At 42.8% G+C, this 27974-nt stretch overlaps 1 protein-coding gene across 3 annotated transcripts in view; it reads left to right on the top strand.

Moving 5' to 3' along the window:
• PRKAG2 (protein kinase AMP-activated non-catalytic subunit gamma 2) overlaps positions 1-27974 on the top strand; it is a 209317-nt gene that overhangs the window by 139641 nt on the left and 41702 nt on the right. For all 3 annotated transcript variants that reach the window (XM_032180954.1, XM_032180955.1, XM_032180956.1), the window contains exons 4-5: positions 3345-3559; positions 23351-23423. In XM_032180954.1, the coding sequence (XP_032036845.1) occupies positions 3345-3559; positions 23351-23423 (288 nt within the window). The remainder of the gene's footprint in view (positions 1-3344; positions 3560-23350; positions 23424-27974) is intronic.

Raw genomic sequence — 27974 nt, 5'->3', positions numbered from 1 at the left:
CATTAGAGATAATTACTTGGCATGTCAGTTCATCTCCTTATCAGGACCGGAGGAGTATGCAGGCAACCTCAAAGACTGTTTCTTCTCCAAAATCCTAGATACATACTGCATTTTTTCAGCTACATTATAGAAAAGTCTAGAAATGGTGGCTGGCCTAATTGTTTAACATGTACTTTCTTAAAAACAAATTGTTTTCAGCCCTGGGATACACGATGTATCTTGTCTCTACAGTTTCTTCTGTCATAGACAAGTGCAGCTACTGCAAATACATGTACCTATATATTTACACCAATGCCATCTGTTTAGAAGGCAGTTCAATAGGATTAAGTTAACACAAAGTTCTGTTACTCCTGAACTGATTGTAGTTTGGGGATATATTAGAAATTTTCATCCTTTCATGTCACAGGCTTTCACAAAATTCTTTGTAGGGTTTAGGATACTGAGCTGTATCATAGCAGCTAAGTCTTTTGTTTTAACAATCATAAAGCTATTTAACATTTCCTACAGGATTATTCCTTCCATCTCAGTATTCTAGAAGTGTAAACAAAATATATACCACAATAATGCCATGAGGGAGGCTTTTAAATAGCAAATGTTGAAAATGTCTAATTACATAATTTAATCAAATTCCCTGCAAAATAATTATGACTTTCCCTCCATCTCTTTGAGGAAATTGAGTCATAGAAAAATTAAATCTCAAATGTGCCTCGCTTTGAGCACTTATGTTTTAAGAGCCTAGGAGAAACAGCCGGTTCAGAGGATCAAAGTGCTCTCAGTGAAGTTGCTGGAGTCACAGACATTCGTCATCTATAAAACTCATGCCAAGTTTCCCAAGCTGCCATCCACGAGGAAGTTCACCATCAGTGAACGCTGTTATAAAATGGAAGCCACGGTGTCTGTAAGGAACTTTTCCTGGCTGTGCTGTTACACATTTATAATGAGGCGACAATAGTTTTCATGAGATGTAAGAGATGTTACTTCCTTGGTCTCCTTTGATCCACATCTTCCTGTGTCCTATAGCTGTCCTCTATGCTTGTATGCCAGCCTTGTTAGGGCTGTGAATATGTGGTTCCCTTATGTCTGGTAATTACTCTTTTGGCAGAGCTTGCTGATACTGGAAATCGTTTCTGTAGACTTGCTGATACATTAGCACATAATGAACACATCCCCGGTAGTAAGACTTTAAGATCTAATGGTGTTTTTCTCCCTTTTAGTGGTTTTCCATTTGCAACAATTACAGCTACCATCCACCTCAAACCTCAATCTAAGTGCTTAGGAAACATTTGTACACCCATAAAAACACAGAAGATAAGAGCATCTTCCCCAGAACTGTTTATCTAGATGTGCAAGCAAAAACTGTCCTTTTAATCCTTCAGCATATGGAACACTCCCCAACCTCACTGAAATCAGTCGAAGCTAAGGACATTCAAAACAACCAGGGCATTTCTTCTTGCCTCTCCTTGTGGCATGTCACATTAGCCAACATTTCTATCTGCCTACAACACCCACTCTCCACTAGATATGTGATTACTGCTGCTTGATCAGCAGAGCTGCAAGTCTCTGTAACGAAGAGAAGGAGTGAATATGGGGTCCTTTTTGATTCCAATAAAGCTAAAATTTTTCAGTGAGAGTTAGGATTTTCTTGAAAAAATATATCACACTACAACACTAATACCACTACAAATAAAACATCTTAGAGCTTAATCATTTTGAGTTTCCTGATGAGCGATTCTATTATGTCTTTTCATATCTAAAAGCCACCAAGAAAGGTTGTTTTTAATGAACAATGATATTAAAAGAACCGTTACCTGAATTCCTCATTAATTCCTAGATATGTCAGGAGTAATTATTTCTTCAAGTAATAAATCCCTTCCTGAGTAGCTGGATTGCTAGTCTTCTGACTCTAGCATCTTAGTTAATAATGAGTTTTATTGCTTACCTCCCATAAATACAAAGTTTCCTTTAACATGCTGTCTTCTGGGGTAGAACAGTGGCACTGAGAGGTAGCGAACATCCTTTGCGGTCATCAATGGAAGTCAGGATAGAAAAACATTCCCGAGGGTTCATTCAACCAGGCTTCTTGGTGTGAATCAGACATTTGATTACAGAAGTGCTTTGGGAATAAAGTGAGCTGTACTAATACACCTTGCCCTAGGCTGAAAGCAAGAACCAGCAGAGGTTGAGTGTAAACCAGTGCAAAGTGTTTGAATGGAGGTGTGCAAAAGTCTCTGGTGAAACCCTGAAAGCTTGAACCAAACTTGCCATGAAGATGCATTGTTCCGAAGCATTTGTTGGAATGGCTTGGGATTCTCTGCGTATTAAAAGCTATCTGTCTGTTCCTTGTCGGTGGACTTGAATCCACTATGGACTAACTGATTACCTACACAGATCTCTGGAAGCACAGGAAGAGAACCAAATTCAGAGATCATACAGGTGCCCATAGCCTACTTAAAAATATGAAGCTCTGCTCATGCTGGCGTAAGAGAGTCATCTTTTGTTTGCTGACACACAAACAGATCTATGTCATAGACATGTATGTGTATGTTATAACAAGAAACACGGATGTTGTAATGAATTTTCTAATTGGATGTAGATGTCTGCTTGTTCTTAAACGGGGAATAAATACAGCTTAAATTACCTGTCTGATCACAGCTCAGACCTGCCCTAAGAACATAACCTAAAATACAGCTGGGGTAGATACATGTGTCAAATAAAAACAGGATGCTCACAAGACAAATTATCTCCTGCTGATAATGATTTTAAGCAAAAAGATAAGAATAGTCTTTCTCCTCAAAGGCTGCTGAAAACAATTCTAGTTTGTATAAAGGCATTGCCAGGAGCTTTATAGAAAGCAGGCTGAAGCTCATGGGAAATATACCCTGCTTCTTTTTGCCTCTGCACCTAATTTTGTTCTAACTGTTGGGTGTGACAGTTAGCATAATCAAAATGAAGAAGCGAGCATTAAAGCTCTTGAGCGACTTCCTATGAGATAGAGGTAATCTTGGCATTCACAGGAGAATTAAAATTGTGACAAGAAAGGAACACCACTGCTTAGGATCGTTTTAGAAATAAGGGACCAGACGGGAGGTTAATGTAACACAAACTTGGAGCTCTCTTATCTTGCCACTACGCCTCCCTGTATAATGGGTCATGCGGTTCACCCAGCTGAATAATTAAAAAAGTTTTAATGGGAAGGCAGAGCCATTCCCTTTTATAAGTGGGAGGGTGAGATACGTGCTGTTAGTCTGCTGAAAAGTGATGTAAAAAATACAGGTTTACTGTAAAGCTGAGATTTCTATCTGCTTTTTCTTCGGAAATGATTTAGTAATTATTCTTTTTTACAGCCTCTGGCCTCTCTTCTTCTCCGTCTACCCCAACACAAGTGACCAAGCAGCCCACGTTTCCTCTCGAATCCTATAAGCATGAGCCCGAGAGACTAGAAACACGGATTCACTGTTCTTCACCTCCGGACACAGGGCAGAGATTTTCTTTGCCTCCCTCCCAAAGCGCAGCCAAGCCTCCTATAATGACACCATCTCCCTGTGCTACCTCAAAAACTGTGAGTAAAACTTGTGTCCAGTTTTCCATTGGAAAATGTACAGTGTCGTGTGTAATTGTTTCTTGTACTACAAGCTCAAGCTTGTGTGCCCATACTGTGGAAGGGCAAGAACGATTTCATGCGCCTTTTACTCCAGACTTGTCTTGGCATCTCAGTGTCTGGCTGACAAGGCATGAGGAATCCTAAGGTGGTAGCTCCTCTTGTGATTTAACCAAATAGCAACTAATTTTTGCCCAAAACACATTGCTGAGATCTGACTTCAGAGAAGGGTAAAATTTTATTTAGGTTGGTCTTCCATCTCTCTTAAAAAGAGCTGATGAGAGGTCTAGCAGCCAAGGAGAGCATATCAAACAGAAATTCACAGTAGGAGCTACAGGGTTTTGAGTTCTTGCTGTCCCTGGAGTCTGAGATGACTGGGGCAGCTGCTGTCTGATGGCACTAACTGCTACCATGCCGTCTGTCCCACCTGAGAGCCGAGGAAGAAGGGCAGAACCAGCAGGGTATTTAAGCAGATTCCAGGTAGCGGTGGTGTCTTCACAGGAGCAGTGTCTTCGGTTCCTGGGAATGCATGAACGCAGCAGTTCCTGGGAACTGTAAATTCCACCCTCTGATGTTCTCTGTTGCAACAGCAGCACTGCACGCCTTTGTCGTGCCTCCTCCCTCCCTCCTTTGGCGAGCCTGAGCCTCAGGGGCATCACTGTTCTTCTCTTCTTCTGCACTCCTCTGCCTTTTTGCTCTTTCTTTTTTCCCGTTCATTCTTTGCATTAACATCTGTTCAAAGTTCCCCTCTCTCCAGAATTAACTACCGTGTGTTTCTCTTTCCCCGGCTTTTCTTCTTTTTCTTTCTCAGAAAGTAAAATCTTTGATGTTTTCTGTATCTAGAAATCTAGAACCGTAGAGAACAAAAAGGTTCCTGAGCTCTGTTTCCCGCTTGAAGTGCTACAAGTTCTGTTTCATTCCAGCTCTTACTGACTGCTTTTAAAGCAGGAATTCTGCGGACATGCTAACACAGCAGTCCCCAACCTTTTTGCTTCTGTGTCAGTAGCTCCCCAGTAGCGGCTGCAGCTGTTGAGCTGTGTGGTTCTTAATGGTTCAAATACCACTTGCAAGTGATTCGCAGCCATCCAGTAAAGCACAGTCCCTCATTTGGGGAGCCCTTCTCTGCTGGCTAGGAATTTTCTGGCTTTTGACTTGCATTTTTTCATTTGCAGCTTATGACCATTTGCTCCTATAAATAATAGATGTTTTCATTCACTGCTCGTTACGTCCTGTCGTACCTGTAGCCAACCTTTGTTTTTCTTGACTAAGTAAGCCAAACTCTCCTTGCAAAACACAGACCTTCTGTTCTGCTGCTATGCAAAAAAATAAATAATTAAAAGTATTGAATAAAATAAATCCTATGCTTATAGTCAGGAACTCCAGCAGTAACCCTTCTCCAGACTACTCGCTGCCTTTTCATGTAAGAAGTAGCCTTGGGATACACAAACTGTGAAACTTAAGGGCTTGCAGGACACAAATATACGTCTGGTAGGCTTCAGTCTATCAGTCATATTATTTGCATGTGAATGTGGTTTTCTCTGTTAGGCAGCTACAGGGGAGTCTTTGTACCTGTCAGAACAGAAACGGGGAAACAACGTAATCTTAGGACATTGCAGCAGCTGAAAGACTGAAAAGTCTATTGTGTTTTTATTTGCTGACTGGGACAATGTGAAGTTAAATGAAGTTAAATGAAGATACCAGAAAGAAGAAACAGACTTCTTGGCAAGTATTTATCAGCTGCTGTGGTTGTGTATCTGTACACAAGAGAATCTGGATGAAAACTCAATATATTGGACTCAATTATCTCCTTTTCAAAAGACACAGACAAATTCATATAACATACATAGGATGTCCAACACCTGATTATCTTGGTTTTGTATCCTCTGCTCCCATTTATATCTGAGGAGAGTGAGCGTGCAGGGCTGCCAGTGACTCGTTAGGTTTTTGTTTTACTTGGGAACAAATGTCAGCAGCTACAGATCAGTGAGGAACCAAACAAAGCCGCTGACGTTTAATTTTCAACAGGGGCCACAGAAAGATTTGTCACGCTCTCCTAATGGGAGAAACTGCTCAGAGGGAAAAGCTAAGTTTCTGCAGAAGGGCACAAAGCTGAAGCTGATGGGTGTTCGCTCAGGACTGTCGTGTCTTTCAGTCCCTGTAAGTTATTTCGCTGGCATTCCTTCACAAATATGACAGCAGTAGGCCAACAACCCCGATTTGAATACTGCATTTCAGACATTTCATTTATTCTTAGTTGTGCGCTAACAAGTGCTTGTTTTCACAGTGCAAATGCCATAAACAGATCTGTAAAAACAACAAGCTCAAGTTCTTGTTGACTTAGATCACTGTTTCTTGGCTTAACGATTCCAAATATCTTAAGAACACTATAAATTATCTGATAAATGGCTTCGGAGTGGACATGCTGTTAGATGTTCAGTGTAATGACAGGGAAGCTTTCATGTTGACAGCTGAAACAAGGAACTCTTATCTGCAGGGCTCTGTCAACTTAAATCTCATTACATTGTTTAATTAGTGATGATAATGTGTGAGATCCTAGAATTATTATAAATTATTCATGATTGCCGTACATATTGCAATAGCAAAGAGGAATCCGTGGGGCCAGAGGTGGAAGTATTATCAAACACCAGAAACAAACCAAACAGAACAGTGGATGAGGACAGGAATTTGCATATCAGGACTTGGAACTAAACCCATTTTTATAACAGCGTGCATTTGAAGCTGATTGTGTATGCGTTTTTTATGTCTGAGACTGTGGCAGTGAATAGTTAAATTTGTTGAATAATAGAGAAGACGTGAAAGAAAGAATCAAAATATTTATTTCCCGGCAGACATAATCAGGACTTTCTTGTTTCAATAGCACTTAGCTTGCGTTTCACCAAGATTTTTAAGCCTGAGCAGAGGGAGATGCTGCTTCTACGAGTATCACCTCAACACAGAATACAAATCTAAGCAATTAACCCCATGCTAAATGGATATCTGTGATAATCACTAAGGCCTGGATTTATCCCACCTAACTTTAGAAACCTATGTGAGCTGCTTAAGCGGGGAGTAGAGTAGCTCTGGCTGTCTCTGTATGTCAGAGAGGCGTTTGCAGAGGATAAATCAGATCTTAAGTGGGTTGAACAGCCCTTTGCACCGAGTGTACAGAGGGTGAGTCCAGGTGATACATTTCTAGCTGGAGTGTTCTTGTTAGGTGCCCAGAGCTAGATGTGATGAGCCTCTGACCATCGTGGCAGCTCTTCCAGGCTTTCCCCTGGGCGTGTAGGTGTTCCTGGTGGTTGAGTTGGAAGGTTAGAATGAGAAATTCAGCTGATAAGAGATCAAAGCCATCCCAAAAGATTAGCGGGCACCACATTAAATGGGGAAGGAGCAACTTGATTTTTCGCCACGCAGTTCATGACTCTGTACTTTGGCCTTGTGTTGTTTGGCCTGTGTAACCTTCAGGCAGTTAAGTGGTGAATGATAACTCTTCTCTAATGTGACATTACTAGCCATGAAAGGAATGTAGAGAGGTTGCAAATTCAATAGCGAACGTGTTTTCCCTGTTTCCGCTTTGCCCCTGTTTCCACGTGGAATGTAGTAGGTTGGGCTCAGTGGGCTTGGATCCTTTTCATTTTGGCCTTCCTTCTTCCACTGACACATAGGACACCGTGAAAATAACAGTATTCCCTGTCTCCTGCAAACACAAGCATTTTTGTGGCCCAGCATTTCCTGGCCTTTATGAGTTTCCTCTTTCCCTGCATGAGGAGCGTCCAGGCCAGAGAGAAGATGCCAGCTCCAAACTGAGCTCTCTTGGTGAAAAACAGGACTGGGGCTTCCTTTGCTTTGAAGAAGTAATGGAGGCAGAACACACTTACAAATGGTCCCTTCCTTACGGTTACAGACTTAACTACTGCTCTCGAAAGCCTGGTAATTTCCCAGAAGTTTCTTAAAAAGAAGGCATCTCAGCCAGAAGGCTGTCTGAGACTTAAGCTAAGCTTGTGTAAGTCCTCTTAAAACTGCACATGTAGGACACAGGAGAGACTGGAAGAGTCCATTTTACAGTTATTGCTGCTCCAGTGTATGGGAGAGGAGAGGTATAAGCTGTGAGTGGGACTGTCCCTTCCAATCACAGATACACAGAGGGAAAGGGAAGATTGTTTCAGCAGCTGCCTGTTTGTTAAACAGGAGCATTTCTCTGCGAGGCTATTCATGCTGTTTCTTAGCCAAAATGTAGTAAAGTCAAAAACAGGGCTCGTAACTTGTTCGGCGTGAAAGGCTATTACATCACACCCTGCTGCTGGCAGGCAGCCTGGGAACCAGGAGATGTGCAGCAGGTCCTCCAGTTTGGCTCTCTCCAAAAAAGCCATGCCACCTATCAGAGCTCCCATAATCAAGCTGGCTGATTAAAGAGATTTAAATCTGATGAAGAGAACAGAAAACGTTCTTTGATTCTGATGCTGAGTTTAAAAAAAAAAAAAAAGTATAGGCTGGGAAAAAAAAAAAATGGAATCCAGTCTGCAAATATACAAGAACTCCCTATTTCAGCATTCATGTGGTTTAAGGATATATACGAGTGCCAAGGCATTGCTATGATTCAGCTTTGATTTACACCACAGTAAACTGATCATAAAAATTAGAGCCAGCAAGGCTGTCATTTACCAGTAAGAAGGCTCTGGCAGTGTTGTGTCCAGACTAGTTTTAAGTGCTTTAATACCAGCGCTCCTCCTGGGAGATGATTCTGTTCTCTAATGGATCCTCTGGGCTGTGACGAGCCATCTGTGTTTCAACATTTCTCCCTCCTCAACTGTTGCTGTCCATGTGAAAGTGCATTTAATTTAGGAGTGGTATATACTCGTCCAACAGTTGGCATGCAAGTAATTAGTTGCAAACCTAGGAAATGAACAGCTTTTTGATACCGTGTAATTTAACTGCCTAACAATTATATGCGATATTAATGGAAAAATGTCCTGAGCCTACCAGATTTGGTTTCAGTCTGCTCTGACAGAGCATCAGGGTGGCTCCGCTGAGCTGAAGAGAGGCCCACAGTGTTCATAGTGAGCTTCAGCGGGATGCTAGGAATAGACGAACCAGTGAACTCACTCAGAATTGAATTTCACAAAAGCAGAGAGCTTCAGCTCTACCACACTCCTACTTAATTACAACTCCCAGTTTAATAATACTCTATTCTGTCCCTTTACCCCTATCAGTCTTGCCTTTTGTACCATATCTGGTATTTTCTCCCCTTTTAAAAGATGCAAAAAGCATCTTACTGGTAATTTTCTATTGGTTAATTCGCATTTTTTAAAACTACTTATTTGGTTTAGAAGAAAAAATGTGCAGTCACGACCTCCTGTAACCCTGGATTCCTCATGTATTTGTATTCGGGTTGCAGCGTTCGGATTCATGGCAATCAATCTTAGGATGTAGAGAAATGATATTGCATAAACTTTTCTGCCCCGAGGAAATGCGTGTCTGTGTCAGCTTGTGGCTTTTTCTATAGAGCTAATTTAATCAACCAGCTATGAGTTTCCTCTGCGGAGAATTTATTTGAACGGCATGAAGTCCTATAATTCCTGTTCCTCTTAGCGCTAGATCAAAAGGAGAGAGGCTAGGTAGAAGGGATGAGTAGCCAAAATGCTGAGTTCAATCAAATCCCAGCTGCTTGGGCAGCTCTCGTAAGGCTGTAAGTAGCTAAGGCAATTAAAACCAGAGCATCTGTGAGTTTCTTCTATCTACATCAGTACCAAACTCATGACCCTGTCATCCTGAAGAGAAAGTTCGTGGAGTAAAGCAAAGTTACTTTTATCACTGGTGTCCTGCACTGTGCATGGTATAAAAAGGCTAAAACTAAGCACCTGGCTTCGTGTACCTATATGAACAGGTAGCTTCTCGATAAGTAACATGGTGTGAGAGGGTGGTTTAGGATTTACAGCCTGCTTTTACCTTTGAACTGATTTCAGTCACAGTTTGCCTCTCCATTTTAGACTCGTTAATTTAATAAGCATCCTGTTATTCTGCTAGGAGATTGGAACTTCTTACAGGAGCGAGCTCTGTCCGTGATCACAAGCCTGATACACACCTTGTGACTTAATATATAGGTGCAGCTTAATAGAGGATCGCTGCCAGTTTCTTACCAACTCCATCTGGCAACGTAGGAAGACAAAAATTATGTTTTCAACCTTCTCTGTTGCACCATGCCCGCTTATGTATTTCACTGGATGGAAAATCCAGCTAAGAATAAGCAAAAATACGCTACAGGCTGGGATCGTTGGGTGGGAACTCTACGAGTTCCTCATCAATCCCCATCTTTTTTAGCCTGGTTTTGTCTGCATTGTATTTTTAGATACACTGTCTTCAAGAGCCAACAGAGCTATAAAGAATGTAAACAGCTGGTCGATACCAAAAGGGCACGGACGACATAAAGCAGCAATATTCCTCTCTCTCTTCCTCACAGCGTTGCCTCGTCCTTTCCTCTGTGACTGGAGGAAACCGTTCAGGTTGGGCGAAATAAGGGGGACATTGCAAGCAGCTCTCCCTTCTGTACAGCTCCTTTCCTGCAGCATTCATATTTCAGTGTCACTGTCTGCTTATGCATGAGGAAAGCAATCCAGCTCTTTAGAAATACAGCTTGTGTCTGTGTTCTTTTTCTTTTAAGATAACAATCAACCAAGTTTGGCCATTTGAAAGTCAGCTGCATGGGCTGCTGACTCAGAAGAGGACTAGATACCATCTTGGCAGCAGCTTGGAAAAATGTTTCCATTGTGCTTGTGAAATGAATGCAAAATATTTATTCTGTGAGCTTGTTCACAACAGCATTCTTAGCTGGAATTAAGGGCGAGGCCATGTGGAAGACGTTTTTAGGAAGACAATAATGATTTGTACAATGCCAAAGGTATGCGTAAGCTTATTTTCTGATTAATTAAAGAACAAAGCTCCTACTGTATGGAGCTTGTAAGCTGAAGTGTAGAACGGTGAAGTAATCACTAGAGCACAGCATCACAGAATATCCCGAGCTGGAGGGACCCACAAGGATCATCAAGTCTGACTCCTGAACAGATAAAAGAGCAAAGGTAGCAGAGGCAGAAGGGTCAGCAAAGGAAGGGGAGGGGGCGGAATCCAAGAGAGGGGGTTTCAATGTAGTCTTTTTGCATATTTAGGGGTACAGTTAATTGTCAATGGTAAGGTTAATGCCTTAGATTTTTGAAAATGTTAACTCTCACATTTTTTCACTTACACCTGCACAAGCCAGGGCATCTGCAGCATGTAGAAAGCCTTCCTCCCACCTTGGAACAAAAAGTTACAAATTGTTAGTTTGTGGTGTGTGAGCACATAAGATTTCAGCAGGAAAAGAAACACGATTCTTGCCCGAGGACCTTACTGTCCAGGAGCCCGATCTAGCAAAACAGGCCAGGCAAATTCTAAAACTGTAAGCATTGGCTTGAAGAGGATTGTTCCTAAGCACTACTTCCCGTACGCACTCGCAGACCAGATTTTAAGTGTAGCCATAACACAGCCAGCAATGTCAGGGCACTGAGGAAAGGTAATCTGAAGGTTACAGCGCTGAGCCTCGCTGAGGTTGCTGTGTTTGTGTTGCCGAATCTCAGGTGCTGTTTTGGTTTGGTTTGTGTCAATGCCGTGATGGCCTCGATCCAGGAAAGCACTTCAACGTGGGGTTAATTTTCAGCATGTCGGTGGTCCGGTTGGAGTCAGCAGTACCACAACACTCAGGGCTGTGTGCATGCTAAGCCACTTTGCTCTGTCAGGGTCATTGTACAAGTTTTATTGTCTGTGAAAACACTTACAAATGACCAGCACAAGTACTGGAGATGAGAAAGGAAGCTAATGGGCAGGCAGAGGATGGAAAAAGAGGTGGGGAAAACAGCTACTGATGAAGAAATAGCTTATGAAAGACATCAGATTCCTCTCCTGCCCCTTTCCCTTAAGCATACTGATGACAACCCTCAAGAGTACATCCCCACAGACACGCTGCACACAGGGCAGGATGCTGCCCAAGCCGATTCCTTAGGAAGCACTGCGAGGAATTGCTTTTACAAAGAGCACACAGCTTTCTTTCCTGGAATATGTCTTCAGAAAGAGACAGCAAGAGGTCACTGGGCACCACTCCGGTACAAAAGGACATAATACAAGCTGGTCATCAGGTAGTTTCTTCCATCATCCAAGATTTTACAGATACAGGGGTTGCATTTTAAAGGAAAGGATGATTACCTCAGTCCTTCCTCATGGCCCCAAACATGGCTGTTGCTGTTCTAGTTCTCTGAATTCAAGATTTCCTCCTCTCTTTTCAGTTACAGAGTTGTAAAGGAAAACAAGGAGTTTAAAAAAGAAAAAAAACACAATGCCAGAAGCTAGAAGAAGCTAGAATGAACACATTCTACAGAAGTCAGATATTCGCAGAGCAGGAGATGTGAGTGGCTTAAGATAAGTTGACTACAGATAGCATGGTGTATTGAAAAGCTTTAGCAACAAGCTTTAACACTACAGACTATGAGCACGTATAGAAACCTCTCATTTCCAGAGCTCATCCATATTTACACAACAGATCGTTGTAAAGTAGGCTGCTTTTCTAAGTTATGTATTTCAGAGCTTGCTTTAAAATAGTTGAGACGTTCTCGAAAACTGATCATTTTCGAAGAATTACCATAGGACATTCTGTCCTGCTGATTGTATGCAGATTAGTAAATACACACACATGCCCCGGATTTAATGTTGTGTGCTGGAAGGCAAACTTTCATTTTCACTTGTTTTTACCACTACTAACCATGAAATTACTTTAAAAATGGGAATCGATATAATGTCTACCTAAGTCAATTAACAACCTGAAATAAATACAGATTTTATTTTATTTTTTTCTGGAGATCTATAGCCAGGCATCTGTTCTGAACGTGGTGTGCCTTTCCCAAGAGCTTAAAATATCATCAAAACAAACTAAAAATGAATATAACAACCACTGAAATGTCAAAGCCAAACCAGCTCCCCTTCCTTCAAGAATGCCCCATCGTGTCTCTCGCTTGCAAGGCCTTACTTGGGCATCCTCTGAGAAGAGCCCAGCTGAAAACTCCTGAGCTTAACTCCAACAGCCAAGGTTAGAGCAGGCTCTTGGGATTGCCCAGCCAGCAGCAGTTTCCCTTCTGCGCTGCCATCGCTCCTCTGTGAGCCCTTTCTCTGGCTCCCTCTGTGGCAGACAGCACAGCACAGAGGTCGTGGTCCTGATACGAAGGTCCAAGGCTTGCAGAACGTCTCACCTTAAAAGGGGATGCTCTTGGTTTCGAAAAACTTGCAAATACAACCATCTAGGCAGAAACAATTGCTTTAATCTCAAACCCATGAGAGCATTATTTAGTTTAGTGTTCAACTGCATTTTTGTTTTTGTTTAGGTGAAACAGACACTGAATTTCTAGTCAGCTGTTTAAATGCACTTCAGAAACTCAGAGACATCTCCAAAGAGCTTATATACAATGCAATCTGTGTGTAGGCAATACATATCATTGATATATGTTACATTCTCTAAACAGATTTTAATCCTGACTGTACTGAAATGTGTGCTTTTTTTTCTGTTGGCTTCAGAAGGGCTACATTCATTCACAGCTCAGCTGTTACTTTACCTGTAAGGACAATTTAAGCAGCCCACTTTCATATTGCTGGTAACTGGGAGATACCACGCCACGTTAATACAGAGGTCTCCTCAGACAGACCGATGAATTGTGAACACAATCCTTTATTTCCCTATTTTGAGGGCCTGGGATAAACCAAAAAAAAATAAAAAAATAAAGTAAAAACAAATAATATAAAAAACTTGGGGAGCATGTCAAGGAATAATTCCAGCTCCCAGCAGACATCTAACTACCAACTGTATCTAAGCATGTGCTTACGAACCCAGTGTTCACCAGATGCACACTGTGCACATCCACTGACCACGAATACTTTTGTATCCTTTTATAAAAATACTTTAAAAATACTTTTTTTTTTTTTTTTTTTTTTAATGCACAAACTGCAGTAATGCAAGCACAGTGGCTGGCTTGCTGGAGGTATAGCCCAGGTCCTTAGTGTGGAACTAATTTGAATTCTTTTCGATTCTGGTTCAGGGAATACAGGGAAAAGCCTTATCGGTGTTTCCACATCTCTTCATGTTCGGAGTCATAAAACTTTTAGCTGAAGCACTTGATGTGCTTCTTGCTTGGCAAAGTCCTCGCTTCAGTCCCTTCTGGGTGCTGCCAAACCACAGAACCAGTACCTTGGAGGAGCTGGTTTCAGTGGCATTGATGGAACAACTGGCGTGATGGAACAATTTGGTTAAGAGGTTGTCATAGGGAAAGCATGCATGACAGAAGGAAGATAGCTGTTGCACGATGCTATCATCACAGACTTCTTTCATGCAGAATAAAGGAGAAGCAGCACACAATTATGCCCGCAGTGATCAGCAGTAGGTCTGGAAGTAATTCAGAGGAAGGTCAGGTTCCTCAAGCTATGCAGATTTGGTGCCATCTGAAGAATAATTTTATGTCAAAAGCTGATTTATTTGGAGATTACAAGTTAGCCATGGGCTCTGTGTTGAAGGACGTTGGCCTGCCTCTTTGAGATAGCTTTTGAATACTTCTGTTGTCCTATTGACTATGGAGATCCTCATCATGATAAGCTCTGTAGAAGGCGGCTACTTATTGCATAGCTCACTTGCTACACGTTCAGGCAGCAGTTATCTGCTCCTTTGTGAAGCTCGTGCCACCGAGTGAATTATTTGTTCAGTCCAGATGTACATAAACTTCTTACAGCTTTGTTGAGATCATGGGTGATTCAGCTGTGAGCTGAAGACTGTCCCTATTTTTCAGCAAAGCACTCTTCCAATGCTCACCTGCATTGTTCTGCTAATGTTTAGGCTCCAGGTCTCTGCTTCCAGGCTTTCAGAGCTGCTGATGGTCATGAAAATTCCATTTTAACAGTAGGCTACTAATAGGTTACTGGAATTCTGCAGAGTTTACTCAAACCTGAAGTGTGATATCAATTACCCTCAGGCTCTGTAAGGGAAAAGGTGTTTCATTTTAGATTTTAAAAACCCCACCACTGAAAGCTGGTGTAATAAGTGTTTGCACACTGAAGTCACTATCCATGGTTGAGGCTTTGAAATACAACACTAGGATGAAGAAAGCAAAATGGTGCATAGTAAATGTTTATTCATATCAGATTTGGCTCCAGGTATTTTTTTAATCTGTTATTCTCAGTGGCCTCTGTTCCATAGAGTACTCTGCAGTACTGTGGCCTCAATCCAGCAAAAGTACTTAAGTAAATGCTTAAGTAACACAAATAATCCTTCTGTGTTCAATGCCTGTGGATGAAGCCCCAGGTAAATGTGGGCTCACACTTATTCTTGTCCATCCTGTTTAAATTAGTTAATGCTTACCTGTTTTTTAATCAATGATTTAGCTTAATCTGTTTTATTATGATTATTAAAAACAAACAGATGAAACCACGGTATGTTTGTCACACTCAGAAATATCGACTGTAATGCTTATGAGCTGATTACTACAGCTTTCTCCAGCAATCATTTCTCCTTTCCCTCTTGCCATCTCAGTGTGATAAGAGAGAGGTCCTATTTCAAAGAGACTCGGGAGATCACGTGTGAAAAAAGCTAAAGCCTATCTTTTCAAGCATATATGATATAAACATTTAAGACAAGAACACTTAAAAAAACAGGAACACATTACAGTACTGAGTGAGATCCTTATGTTTGCAGCGATAGCACTATCATCACATCACTGTTCTTAACAAGCAACCTCTAGACAGTTCCTCACAAGTAAACTTTTTTGAACTTTGTGTTCAAAAGGACAGAATTTAAATCGTGGCTTGACTAATAACATGCCATGCTGGTAATTCTGTGATTCTGTGATAATACCGATTCAGTCTCCTCCTATATTCTACATGCATAATGTGGGGAATGAATATTGGCCACACAGGCTTCTTTAGAGAATGCCTCTTTGATATTCTTGACTCAAAACTCTTATCTGAGTTGCAGAGTGAAGCAGGATCAGACATACAGCTAGAGATTAGAGGTTATGTAAACAAATCCTGTCTCTTCACCACTTCTGTTTTGACTTCTCTGTAAGAATTTAGCTGGGGATCTAGGCTATACCTTGGTTGTTTACTTCCTTGAGGTTTATTTTTTTAGAAGTGCTTAACTCTTCTGGCACTGCTACCAACATTTTTTCTCAGACAAAGCAGGAAAGCGATATAGGCCACTGTTCTTGTCTAAGACAGGTTCTTTGTTTCTGATGTTAGATCAAAAGAAGTTTTGTAAATCCTTCCTTTTTCTCAATTAAGCCAGTGACAGAACTCCCTGGGATTAAACTGCAAGTTCATTTCCATACAGAAATATTTAGGAAGGGCTCTCCACTAAAAACATGAAATCACTCTCCACATTCAGTTCGTGTATCTTCAGGGTAAAGAGATTTCAACACTGTGTGCTGTAATTGCAGTGCAGATTTAGTATAAATGCACATCATTCATTTCAGTATCTTTCCTGGTGCACTCCTATAACCACTCTTAGGCTACGTGTTATTGCTGTTCCAAGTACGTTATCCATTAAAACCTACTAAAGGTCCCCAACTGTAACTCCTGATCACTAATAATTAACTCTGTGAAGTAATTAATATTATAGCTCTTGGTGTGTGTGAGGATACAAATATAATTCAGTGGGAGGCTAGTTACTACTTCTGAAAGGTAAAAGCAATGCATAGTTACTGTGTCATGTCAGCAGATTCCCCATTAGGACAACTGTTGGACTCACATTCTGATGATATTAGGATGAAGAAAAAAGTCCTTTCCGGGCAGAGTTCTTATCCAATGGCAAATGGTTCGAGCTGTTTTAAAAAGAAGCAACGACAGCCATCTTTAATCTCACCGTACAATATTAGAAACACATGCAGAGTAGGTACAACTTGTTCCATCACTTTCACACCTGCTGCAGGCTAGTTGTGCCTCTAACTCGTTAAGGGCCATGCAGATTAGGGACAGAGCATGGTAAGAGAACATGCAACGCTGACACTAAGTTCATTTTCAATGCCACACGTTGTTATTGGGATTTGGTTACTGTGTTCTAAACAAATTGTAATCTCTGAGTTGTCACAATCTTCATTTGTACTTACTACGTGCTGAAATGATTACAGCATCTAGTATTTCAAAACCTTTTTAAGACTAGAGCAAAGTTTATTGCAATCCTTCCAGGTACAGGAAGAAAACACTTGAATCCAGTATTTTGTATGAGACATCCCCTTCCTTACTAGTTGTTTGTTGGGTGCCGGAACAGAGATTCCTTAGAATAAATGGTAGAAACTACAATTCCTGCACAGCTGCTCCTTTCACTCCAAGTTTTTTGAGGCAAGGAGGACATTGCATCAGAATCAGGCCCAGAGCTCTGCACTGGGACTGACCGTGTTCTCCATGCACGTAACAGACTCTCAGGCTGTCATCCTACAGCGATCCTTTTCACCACACAGTTAACATTTTTAAATATGGAAGGGATTCAGGATGGGATCCTGATCCCAGACTCGCTGATTTCAGCCTTCCCAGCTGTTGCAAGCCACTGGTATCAGTTATGACACTCTAGAAGAAAACAAGTAGGAGTTTAATTCACAGATTAACCAGCAGATGAAAACTTTTTATCTGATATTTTTTGTCTCTCTCCACTTCATAAACCAGACTAAATTAAACCAACAAAATAAACAGTTTTTTAAATTAACTTTGCACAGATTGCTACAGAATAAGCATATCTATGACATACATTTGGAAAAAATCTGAATTGTTCATTGACAGCTCATCAAGAGAAGAGCTGTTAACTACTTGACTGGTGTAGAACTGTAATTGTAAGTAGCAGTAACAAATGGTGGGAAAATTACCATTTGTAGCTTACTCTTGCATTCAAAATGGGTTTGCCTTGATTTGCATTTAGATGGGAATTCCTTCTTGTTGCTCTTCAATCCATTAGGTTTTATAAGGTAAGGAGTTTTTTTTTTTCCCTTTCTGAAGTACTTCGAAGGGCATTCAGCTTTACTGCTGAACTGTGAGCTGCACGGGTGGCACCCCCAGCATACCTGTATCGATAACGTTACCGCCTCCAGGGATCAGAATGAAAAGAGAAGGAAAAAGGAAAAGCTTGGAGACAGCCTTGAATTTATCTGAAAATGTGTATTTCTTACTGAAGAACAGGTATCATCTTTGTTGAAATGCTTGAATAAGTGTTCCACACACGCTTGTGATTTCCAGCAGCATTTCATTTTTTATTTTTTTTTTTTCTATTAGTACCCAGTCATCAAAGACTTTGTTTTTACTCAGTATTTTAGTATTTTTTCTACTTTAGCATTAAGGCCACTTGTTTTGGGGGGAGAAGCAAAGCAGAGTTGTATTTCTATTAGATTTTTAGTAAACTTTGCCTTTCATACAAAACATAAAGATTTCTCATTGAATTCTCATACAAAGACTAAGTATGTCTTTCAAAAGACTGCAAAGACGTAGAAACAAAAGAAAGTAAGTCTAGAAAGAATTGATTAAATGAAATTAATTACTTTTCCCCAAGAGCACAATCAACTGTGTGTAAACAATTCCCAACAAATGTCTTTCTAACCTGTTGCTAATAAACTCCAGTTATGGGCATTTTACAGTTTTTTGTTTTCTTTTGATTTCAGCAAAGTGTGCTGGTGTTTCACTGTCATTGTCATAGAATCATAGAATTATTAGAGAAAAGACTTGCAAGATCATCTGGTCCAACCATCCCCTACCACCAACGTCACCACTAAGCCATGTCCCCAAGCACCACATCCACCCTTTCCTTGAACAACCCCATGGACGGTGATTCCACCACCTCCCTGGGCAACCTGTCCCAATGCCTGACTGCTCTTGCTGAGCAGAAATGTCTCCTCATTTCCAACCTGAACCTCCCCGACACAGCTTGAGGCCACTTCTTCTTGTCCTGTTGCTTGGGAGAAGACAACAACTCCCACCTCAATACAACCTCTTTTCAGGTAGCTGTAGAGAGCAGTAAGCTCTCCCCTGAGCCTCCTCTTCTCCAGACTAAACACCCCAGCTCCCTCAGTTGCTCCTCACAGGACTTGTGCTCCAGGCCCTTCACCAGCTTCGTAGCCCTGCTCTGGACACGCTCCAGGGCCTCGATGTCCTTCTGGTACTGAGGGGCCTAAAGCTGAGCACAGCACTCGAGGTGCGGCCTCACCAGAGCAGAGTACAGGGAGACGATCACTTTCCTGCTCCTGCTGGCCACACTATTCCTGATACAGCCAGGGAAGTTCTCCTAAATTCCAACCAAAGACTTTCTTGCTAAAGGCTATGTAACTTATTTCATTACCCAAAGACCCAGAAGATGGTTTATCACTTTCCTTCTTGCAAAAACTTGTTACATTTGGAACCTGTGGTTTTATTTTCCTTCAGTCCTCTTTTTTTGAGGAGGTTTAGTGTTTCTTTACAGGTCATGTCTTCTCTACTCCTAGATGATCGTCGTTGCTTTTCTTCAGACTCTTGAGTTCTTTGGATTCTTGAGTCCAATGCTCCAAACAAAATCTAATATCCCAGCTGGCAACTAACCAGCAAATACGTAGAACAGTCTTTCCATGTCTTATCTGTAACACTTTTGCAGACGGCGTGATGTTTTCTTCCAAGAATTTGTGCTGTCTCACATTTAGTTTCATTCTCTGGTCATTTCCTTGCATGACTGCTGAAAGCATATATTCATTAGTCCTTCCTCAGGTCCCCAGTGAAAACAGTGAATGATATTAGACAGAACATAGACCTCTGTGGAATCCTCTCTTAAACCCTTCCAGTTAAAAAGATGTTATAAAGATGTTACTACCTTCCTTGTGAGTACGGTTCTGACCTTTAGCAGTATTTTCTTCTAGACTGTCTGGCTTGCTTAGGAAAGTGGAGTGCAAGATAATGTCAAAAGTCCTGTTAAGTCATGCAGCATCTGCCTACCACAAGACTTCTAACCTGTTATTAAAGTGACTGAGATTGGTTGTGTTGGCTGTTGCTGGTGATCTTCCTTTCCTCTAGCTACTTAAAATGGGGGTACTTTTACCTCTTACCCGTCTTGGAATCAAAGTTACATTGCCTAGTTTAGAGTTTCTCCTCTAGTTTATTTTTTCTCCGCCCACCTTCCCTTGCAGACAGATATTCTAAGTAGAACGAGCCTAATCAATCTAGAGGTCTAAGCAGTACAGCGACTTGAGTCCAGCACCCAAATCATTTTATCACAAGTACTCGTCTAAAAGAGGTCATGTGAATGACGTTCTAGAAATGTCTGTTCCTCCACTGGTGGCAGAAGCAGCAGCCTAGGTTAACTCATTCACTACAAAAAGCTACGTGGTAGGTGTCCAAGCTCAGGTGAGGTGAATCTCCTTCATTTTGATATAGCTGGTCTGATCTGATGACTGCCACTGATAGCTTCCTATCCCAGGAGGTGCATTCCTACCAACTCAGGGAGGCAAACTGGCAGGGAACTACATCAAAAATAGTTTTCTGTTGATACTAATGATGTAATTTAAATATTTAGAATGGTCTTAGGAAAATAAAGGAATTCCTTCATCAGGACACAGGACTAAAAGGACATCTAGATAATCAGATGTGTTTTACTACATTCATTATAAGTGCATATTTAATTTACATGACTGATTTTACTTCTACAGAGTATTATTAACTCTCTTTACCCTAGAAAACTAAAGAAAACAATCCAAGACAAAGTAAGCAGTTATCTATGAAAATCTACATCCTAGCCTTCCCAGGAGTCCTTAAACCTCTTTTGTTTACATCCACCTTTTTATGACTTTTGGTGTTGTATCAACCTTGAGTTATTTGTTTTACTTTGCTTCTACAAAGATTGCTGGCACTGCTGTATTAAGCTCCCCTATCAGCGCTATGTCGTAGGTCCTTGGGTTTTTGACTTAAGTAATGCCCCTGTAAAACTGAACTGAAACCTGGCAAAGAAAAAATGTATTCAGGCAGGTTTGATTTTATATATATTTTCCTCCTAAGTTTTTATATATAACATTTATTTTGCTCATTAATATTTAGTATATGAAGTATATGCTGTCTTGTCCCATCTCAAGCAGTTGAAATGAATTACCTGATACATTCTGATGTCTGCCCAAACATTTAAATCCTAAGCTAGACAAATCTCTAGGATATAGTTAATAGAAACCTCTCATGGCAGTAGAACAAAGAGTCGCAATAAACAGATATTGGAATGTTACAGTATATAATACTGCCTTGGTATGAATTACAGCTCCTTTGAAGGACAGATTTTTCCTATCTTTAACCAGTAATCTTTCTGTAAAACAGCAGGCAGAGTTTGTAGAGAGAGGTAATACCTAAGACTGCTGAAAATATCTGCTAATCTGTATACTGCTATAGCAGTTCACAATGAACACGAATGTTTTCACCTTTAATTTAAGTGAACTTAAGTGTGGGCTGTTTCCAGAAGGTACGGTCCCGCTGTCACTCCTGCCCTTGGCATTTCTCGTGCAGTGCTGGCTGTACAACCGCACAGTGAGTTGGATCAGGAACCGATCTGGATGAAAAAAACCAATCTTTTCTTTTGGTCCGTTTGATTTTCAGCTGCATCTGTTTCCTGTTCTGACTCACCGGGCTGCCTATGAGCACAAAAACAGCTAGAATGCAAAGTGAGGAGCAAAATGAACGCTGCGATCAGTAGCGTGTTCTAAGATTGGCTTAAACAAATTGTGAGACTGCAGGCAGGATGGGGGATGGAGCTCAGCCTTTACTTGTCAATTTCCTTTGTTGTTTTTATTTATTTTTTTTTTGAACAGTATGGATGTTACAGCATAGCTATAAAGTTTACAATACAACTCTCCATTCTATATTACATTACAATCTATATTATCTTGATGTTCTCATAATACTTGTCATCTGGGCGTAGTTTCTGCCACTGTAAAACTCAGATCTTGCATTAAGCTCTGAGGTTCACAAAGCAGTGCAGCTCACGGCATTAAATAGGCTTACCTGGCTTACTATAAACATATCCGTGTTTCATAGCAGGTGAAATGCAATGCACACCTTTGAAGATTCAGTGTTACTTCCACCTACAAACAACCTTGGAGTTGTATTTCCTCATGTCTGGTGCTTAGGAGATTCTGATGTGGAGTAAATACCTATTGCTTTTAAAAAAAAAAGAAACAAAATCATGGCAGATATCACCAGACATGTCGCCTTCTTCTCTTTTGTTTAGCAAAGTAGGCAAAAACTGATCAATACCAAGGCACGTGACATAGAAGATACAGTGTTCAGAGCTTTTAAAAATAGCTCCCAGAGATAATTAGAAGCTTCCAAAGCATTTTAATTAGTAGACTAAAAATACATTAAGTTAATATGAATTGTCTTCATGTCTTGTGGCTGGTCAGTTGGAATATTTATTGAAAGCCTTTTAAAAAAACTTTTTTAAAAAACCTTTTTTAAAAAGCCTTTTTTAAAAAACGCAACGAGGTGTGAAGTATTTTAGGATTTTCTTTCCAAGGGATCTCCTCACCTCCCTCAGCAGCACCCGTGCCCCAGCCTCCCAACAGCCACTGGGGATCCCTTCAGTGCAGGCAGGACAGCCCAGGTTTAGCTCACCACACCTGCCTAAATCAATTTAAATTACATCTGATTAATCTAGTTAAAATATTTGGTTATAAGAGGGATTTTGAAGTACGACCGCGCTGGGCTGACCCGCAGCAGGCTCCCCGCCCGCCCGGCCCCCTCAGAGGGCTGTGAGGGGAGCGCGCAGCGCCTGGCTCCGGGGGTTAGCGACCGGCTTTCCCCGAGTGCGCTTTTAACGTGGAAGACGCTGAAATTCGGGTGAATCTGGAATTGTAACTTCTAAAAAATGGAACTTTTCAGTGAGAACGAGCGCCTCCGCTCGCGCAGCGGGAGCGCCCCGGGGAAACCCTCCGGATCTTCCCCCCCCCCCCCCCCAGGCCGAGCGGTGGAACCGGCGGCTTCCCCGCCGCTGCCTTGCAGGTGGACGCGCGGGACTGTACCAGCTCCGTCTGGCGGGGGGGGATCGCAGGGCTTTCCTCCCCTCTGCCCCCTTCTATACCGCCCTCGCCCAACGAAGCCAGGCGAGAACCCGATTTGGGGTATATAGAGAGGAAGCCGATCGGCCAAGGAGAGCTTTTGTGGCAGCGCCCTCAAACAACAACCCCCTCTCTCCCCTCCTCCCCTTTTTCCGTGGAAGTGGTACCTTCCTCCCCCTCCCGCCGCTGCCCAACTGCAGCAAACCGGAACGTACCAATCCCTCCACCGGGGGGTGGGGGGGGAGTAGAGGAGGGAGCGAGGTGCGGCGGCGGCGCCCAGCGAGAGGGCGCCCGGGCTCTGAGGGCTCCGCCGGGGCCGCCCCCGGCCGCTCGCTGAGCTCCGGGGCCGGGCGGCGGCGGCGGCTCCGTGAGGAGCGGGTGCGGGGAGCGGCGGGGGGCGTAGGGTTAATGGGCCGAGGAGAAAGCGGGGGGAGGAAGGGCTGAGCCGCGGTTCCTCCCCTCTCGCTGTGTGTAAGAGGCGGCGGGGGAGGGAGCCGAGGGGGCTGCCCTGGAGCCGCCCGTGCTCCCCTCAGCGCCGCCGCCTCCTCCTCCTCCTTCTTCTCCTCCTCGTCCTCCCCTTTCGTCTCCCGGCTTCTCCGATGCCGCCCCGGGGCCGGTGAGGCGGCGGCTGGATGCTCATCTCCTTCTCCTCTCTTCCCTCCCGCAGGCGGCTCCGGCTCCCTCTCAGCTCCCGGCCGCCTCCGAAGGGATGCTGGAGAAACTGGAGCTCGAAGATGAAGGTAAAAAAATAAAATAATAATTAAAAAAAAAAAAAAATTAAAAAATGGGGGAAGGGGAGGGAAAGGGGCAGCCCCGCGCCTTTTGTCCCGGCCGCTGCCTCCTGAGGGGCTCCCTCAGAGGCCCCGGGCGCGCTTGGCAGCCTCAGGGCCGCCCCTGAGGGGCTGCAAGGCTGAGGGGAGGCGGCCCCGGCCCCTTTCCGAGCCCTTTTTTTCCCTCTGAAGCGCCTGTGATAACCAAATATAGGCGGAGAGCTAGGTGCGAGCCGGGCTGGGAGGCTGCTGCTGCTCCTCAGGGCTCTGCCTTGCGCCTGTGAACGGGGTTCGCCTCGTGGGGCAGCTCCCCTGCCTGGTTTTTATCAGCAGCTGTGGGCTAACAGAGTGCTGTGCCTGGCAGAGAAACTCGCCACGAGCTCCTCTGTCTTGCAGGCACTAAATTATCGTGGAGAATCACTAAATATTTTCAACTTGACCCCCAAAGATCCGTGTTGAATGTCCTGGGCTTCTCCGCTGGTCCGTGTGCTCGGCGTTGTGAAGTGCCTCAAACTTCACGAGATATTTTTTTTATTATTATTATTTTTTTTTTTCTCCCTACTTGGTGGCCGCTCTCGTAAAATGTAGGACGAATATTTAAGGAAAAATCGGAAATAGTAGGCTGAGTCATTCCGTGAAAATAAATATCGAAGCTGGTATGCTAATAAGGCACCTTCTTGGTGAGCAGTGTGCTTTTTTTGCAGCTGTGGGGCTGGACTGGAAAAGTAACACCTTTTATTTTAAGCTTCCTGTGTGTGAGAAAAGGAAGCTCTTGACAATTGGATTCTTTGAGCTCTTGTAGGAGTCCGTACAGAGCCTGATTTCTCATGAACCACTTGTGCCTTTGAGTTGTAAACATAATGAAATACAAATATTTGATGCAAGGGATTTGTTACGAACTTCTAGATTTCTTCTTGCACTGATTAGCTAGTTTTAGTCAGGCCTTCATTTTATGCTTATTAAGAATTAAATTTACTGGTTTCTGTTTTGCTGTTTGTTTTTCTTACAGAAATCTAGCTACTGCTAGATAGATCCTAAAAGCTGCTGACTCACTAACAGTTAAATGATTATAAGAGCTGCTATAAACATTAAAGCTTAGATATCTGAAAAGGATATCAGGTTTAAAAAATAAATAAACTCAGTTTTATAGCACTCTTACTACTTTATGTTGGTGTAAGAGACACCTGAGTGGGCTGAATGCCTGTATGGCTCTTAAAACATCACGTTAAGATAACCAGCAGCTTTTTACAGAACTCAGGTTTTCAAACTTCAGATTTGCATTGTTTCTCAGCTGGTTTAACTCCCAAGCTAAGGCTTTGTGGGTAGGTGCTTGAGCTGGGTGAGTGAGAGCTGCTCAGGCATCTGTCAAAAGACATTGCCTAATAGCAAACGTGTGACCACTTTAAATTGGTGTGTAAACTTTGAAAGGAAGCTGTCGTCTGGCTCGCTTTCCACATTTAATGAATACCCAGTTTTATGCCTAATTTTATAGCAAAGTGGGAAGGGTGTGGGGTGCTATATTGAGAGGGTAAGGTGCAAGTGAAATGGAGTGTGATTATTGGAGCAGAACTTACTGTCGGGGATGCCTGTAGAAGGAAATTGATAGAAAATTGAGAGGCAGACGGAAATGCGGCAGCTTAGTTGCGGTACGTGTTTTATGACCTAAATTTTTGCACTAGTTGCTGGAGTTTGTGCTAATATTGGGGGTGGGGGAGCAAAATGACATCTGATGGTGATGATATTGTTGTTGGATGGCAAGTTGTTAGCACGCGGAAGTTGAGGAGCTTCTTTAACATTTTAGTAAGATTTAATTAGGTGGAAGCAGCCATAGTTCAACTGATGATCTGTTGTCAAGCTCCAAGTGAGCTCACTCCAGCAATACCAAAATTGGAAGGTAAATAAGAAATTTGAAACTTGTTTTGGAACTACTTCTCTGACTGCCTCCAATTTTGAGTGTTTCGTGCTAGCTTTTGAGTTCCTATATCCATCAACAGTTGATAATTTCCTTGTTTGTCAAATTATGCTGCAGTTCTCTTGAAACGGGTTAATAAAAAAGGCTGGAAAATGAGGCTCAACGTGTTCCCTGAACGCCATCCAGCATGCTGAAATGGATTTCTGCTTGTCATTCTCCTCAAAGGTTACACAAATGAGAATGCGAAAGCACAGAAGGCATTCATTTAATTTGGATTCTAATTAAGAGAGTTACATTGGAAAAGGCAGTACGAGAAAGATTTATAGTCTAAGTAGTAACGTAAGGAAGTATGCAGAGTCTGGCCTGATGAGATTACTTCTCGATAAAATGGTACTGTCAACTCAAGGGGGATTTTTTCCCCTCTGAACACTTCGCACATAATGAATGTGGGCAGTGCTACACATGATGGGTCTGTACCAGAAAGGAATGCTGGTCTTCTTGGTTGAAAGCCTGTCTACTTAATAGATCTGGCCAGATTCTCTGGGGTCAGTGAAACTTCTTAGTGGTTGATCACTTGCTCTCTCTAGGATTGGCTGAGTAATACTGCTCTGAAGTGATGTAGAGGAGCAGATCGCAGTGAGATGGTGTTTAACAGCATCAGGTGCTCTACAGCTGAGGTAGGACAGGCTGTGGGCTGCTAGTGTGTGCACATAGGAGAGACTGGGTAGGCCAATGGGTACTGGTTTTATTTAGGACTCCCTAAAGGACTTTTTCCCCAACAGTAGTTGGAGCAGAAAAGGAAAAATGCTATTGTAAAAAATTCAGAGTATCTTTTCTGTTTAAACAGAAAATCCGCCAGTTAAAACGTTATTGCAAGAAGACTCTAAACTCATCTTGCTCGGTCTCCCTTGGATGGGGCTGACCTACCTGTGTCTTTTCAAAAAGAAGGAAGGTTATCTGTTGGTGGGTGTGGAATTCCTCATTGCAGCCTGAAATTAATGCTGAGACCTCTCGTCAGTCTGTAGATATACTATCAATTTTTTTTTCTTTATATGTATTGTGGTTTTGCTTGTTCTGTACTAGTGTTTATGCAGTCACGTTTTATATTAGGGTTGTTTTCACTTCTGATCAATGTCAGGAGTACTTAAGGGTTGTGTTTTACGGGGAATAAGATGAATGTGGAAAAGAGCAAGGAGAGATTATTGTGAGGGTCTAATAGGAAAAGAAAAAGGGCTTTAGTTAACAAATGAAAGTGAAATGTAAATGGTTAAGCTGAAATTTCAGAAACTTGTGTTACAGCAGAGAGAGAAGCTGTGAGAGTGGAAGCAGGATTAGAGAAGCGAACAGGTACCTGTCAGTTGTGTTGATTCCATTGGTGTAGTTTTAGTGTGATTTTTGGAAGCTAGCTTTGTTACAGTGTTGGCTCATATCCACGTCATCCCGTTCTATTCACTCAGCTTGGGCAATGAAGTTGTTCCACAGCCCAGTGAGGCTGGCAGCACCTCGGGGTCCCAGCAGGGCCACCCAGAGCAGGGTGCCCAGGCCCATGGCCAGGCGGCTTTTGGAGCTCTCCAAGGAGGAGACCCCACAGCCTCTGGGCTGCCTGGGGCAGGGCTGTCACTAAAATTAGTTTCTGGGTGTTCAGAAGGAACCTCCTGTGTGCCAGTTCGTGCCCGCAGCCTCCTGTCCTGGCACTGGGCACTGCTGCAAAGAGCCTGGCTCTTTCCTTTCTGGCCACTCCTTCTAGATCTTTGTATGTATCAGTAGGATTCCCCTGAGCCTCCTGGGCTGACATTCTAACTGAAGTGGTGCTCCAGTCCCTCTATCATCTTCGTGGCCCTTCATTCAACTCTCTCCAGCATGTCAGGTCTCTCTTGCACTGGGGGGCCCAGAACTGGACAATATTCACGTTGTGGCTGAGCAGAGGGGAAGATCACCTCCCCTGACCTGCTACACTTCCCCAGTGCAGCCCAGGGCGCTGTTAGCCTTCCTGCTGGGAAAAGGCATCTGCTGGTTGTGCCCCACTTGGTGCCCAGCAGGACACCAGCCCCTTTCCTGCCAAGCTGCTCCCCAAGCTTTGCCCTTTTCCATGTTCTCCTGCTAGCTACTGACGAGACAAAGCTTAACTACTTCTTTTCTGGCATCTGCTAACTGTTCTGGCATCCGGGAGTCTTTGCAAGGCTTTTTCTGCGGACAGAAGATAATTGCAGGGTTCTTGTGTATCTGTGCTCAGTGCCTGGGCTGGGAAAAGTTCTGCAGGCGCTGGTGTCACAGGACTGATGCGCCCGCTCTTGAACACCCTCCTGCCATGGATTGTTGCACAAAGTAGCACTTAGGCAGTTATTTGATAAACAGTTTGCATTGGAGTGGAATCTCTCACGGTAATGCTCTGGCCTGCATCTCGCTCTCTCCTTCTCCTTGTTTCTGGCTGTCTCTTGAAATGGATTTGCGCAGTAATTGCATCCCCTTCTGACTAACTGTTGTGTCTGGAGTCATTCCTTCCCTGCTCTGTGGCTTCTCTGGAAAGCGGTTCCTTACCGAGCTCCTCCCTTCTGCCAGCCTCCCGCTGCCACACGCATATCCGAATCAAGGCACGAGAACAAATGGCA

This window comes from Aythya fuligula, chromosome 2 (assembly GCF_009819795.1).
Source record: "Aythya fuligula isolate bAytFul2 chromosome 2, bAytFul2.pri, whole genome shotgun sequence".
In the NCBI taxonomy this organism is placed as follows: Eukaryota; Metazoa; Chordata; class Aves; order Anseriformes; family Anatidae; genus Aythya; species Aythya fuligula.
Note: the sequence above shows the minus strand (reverse complement) of the source record. Positions and strands in the feature narration are given on the sequence as shown.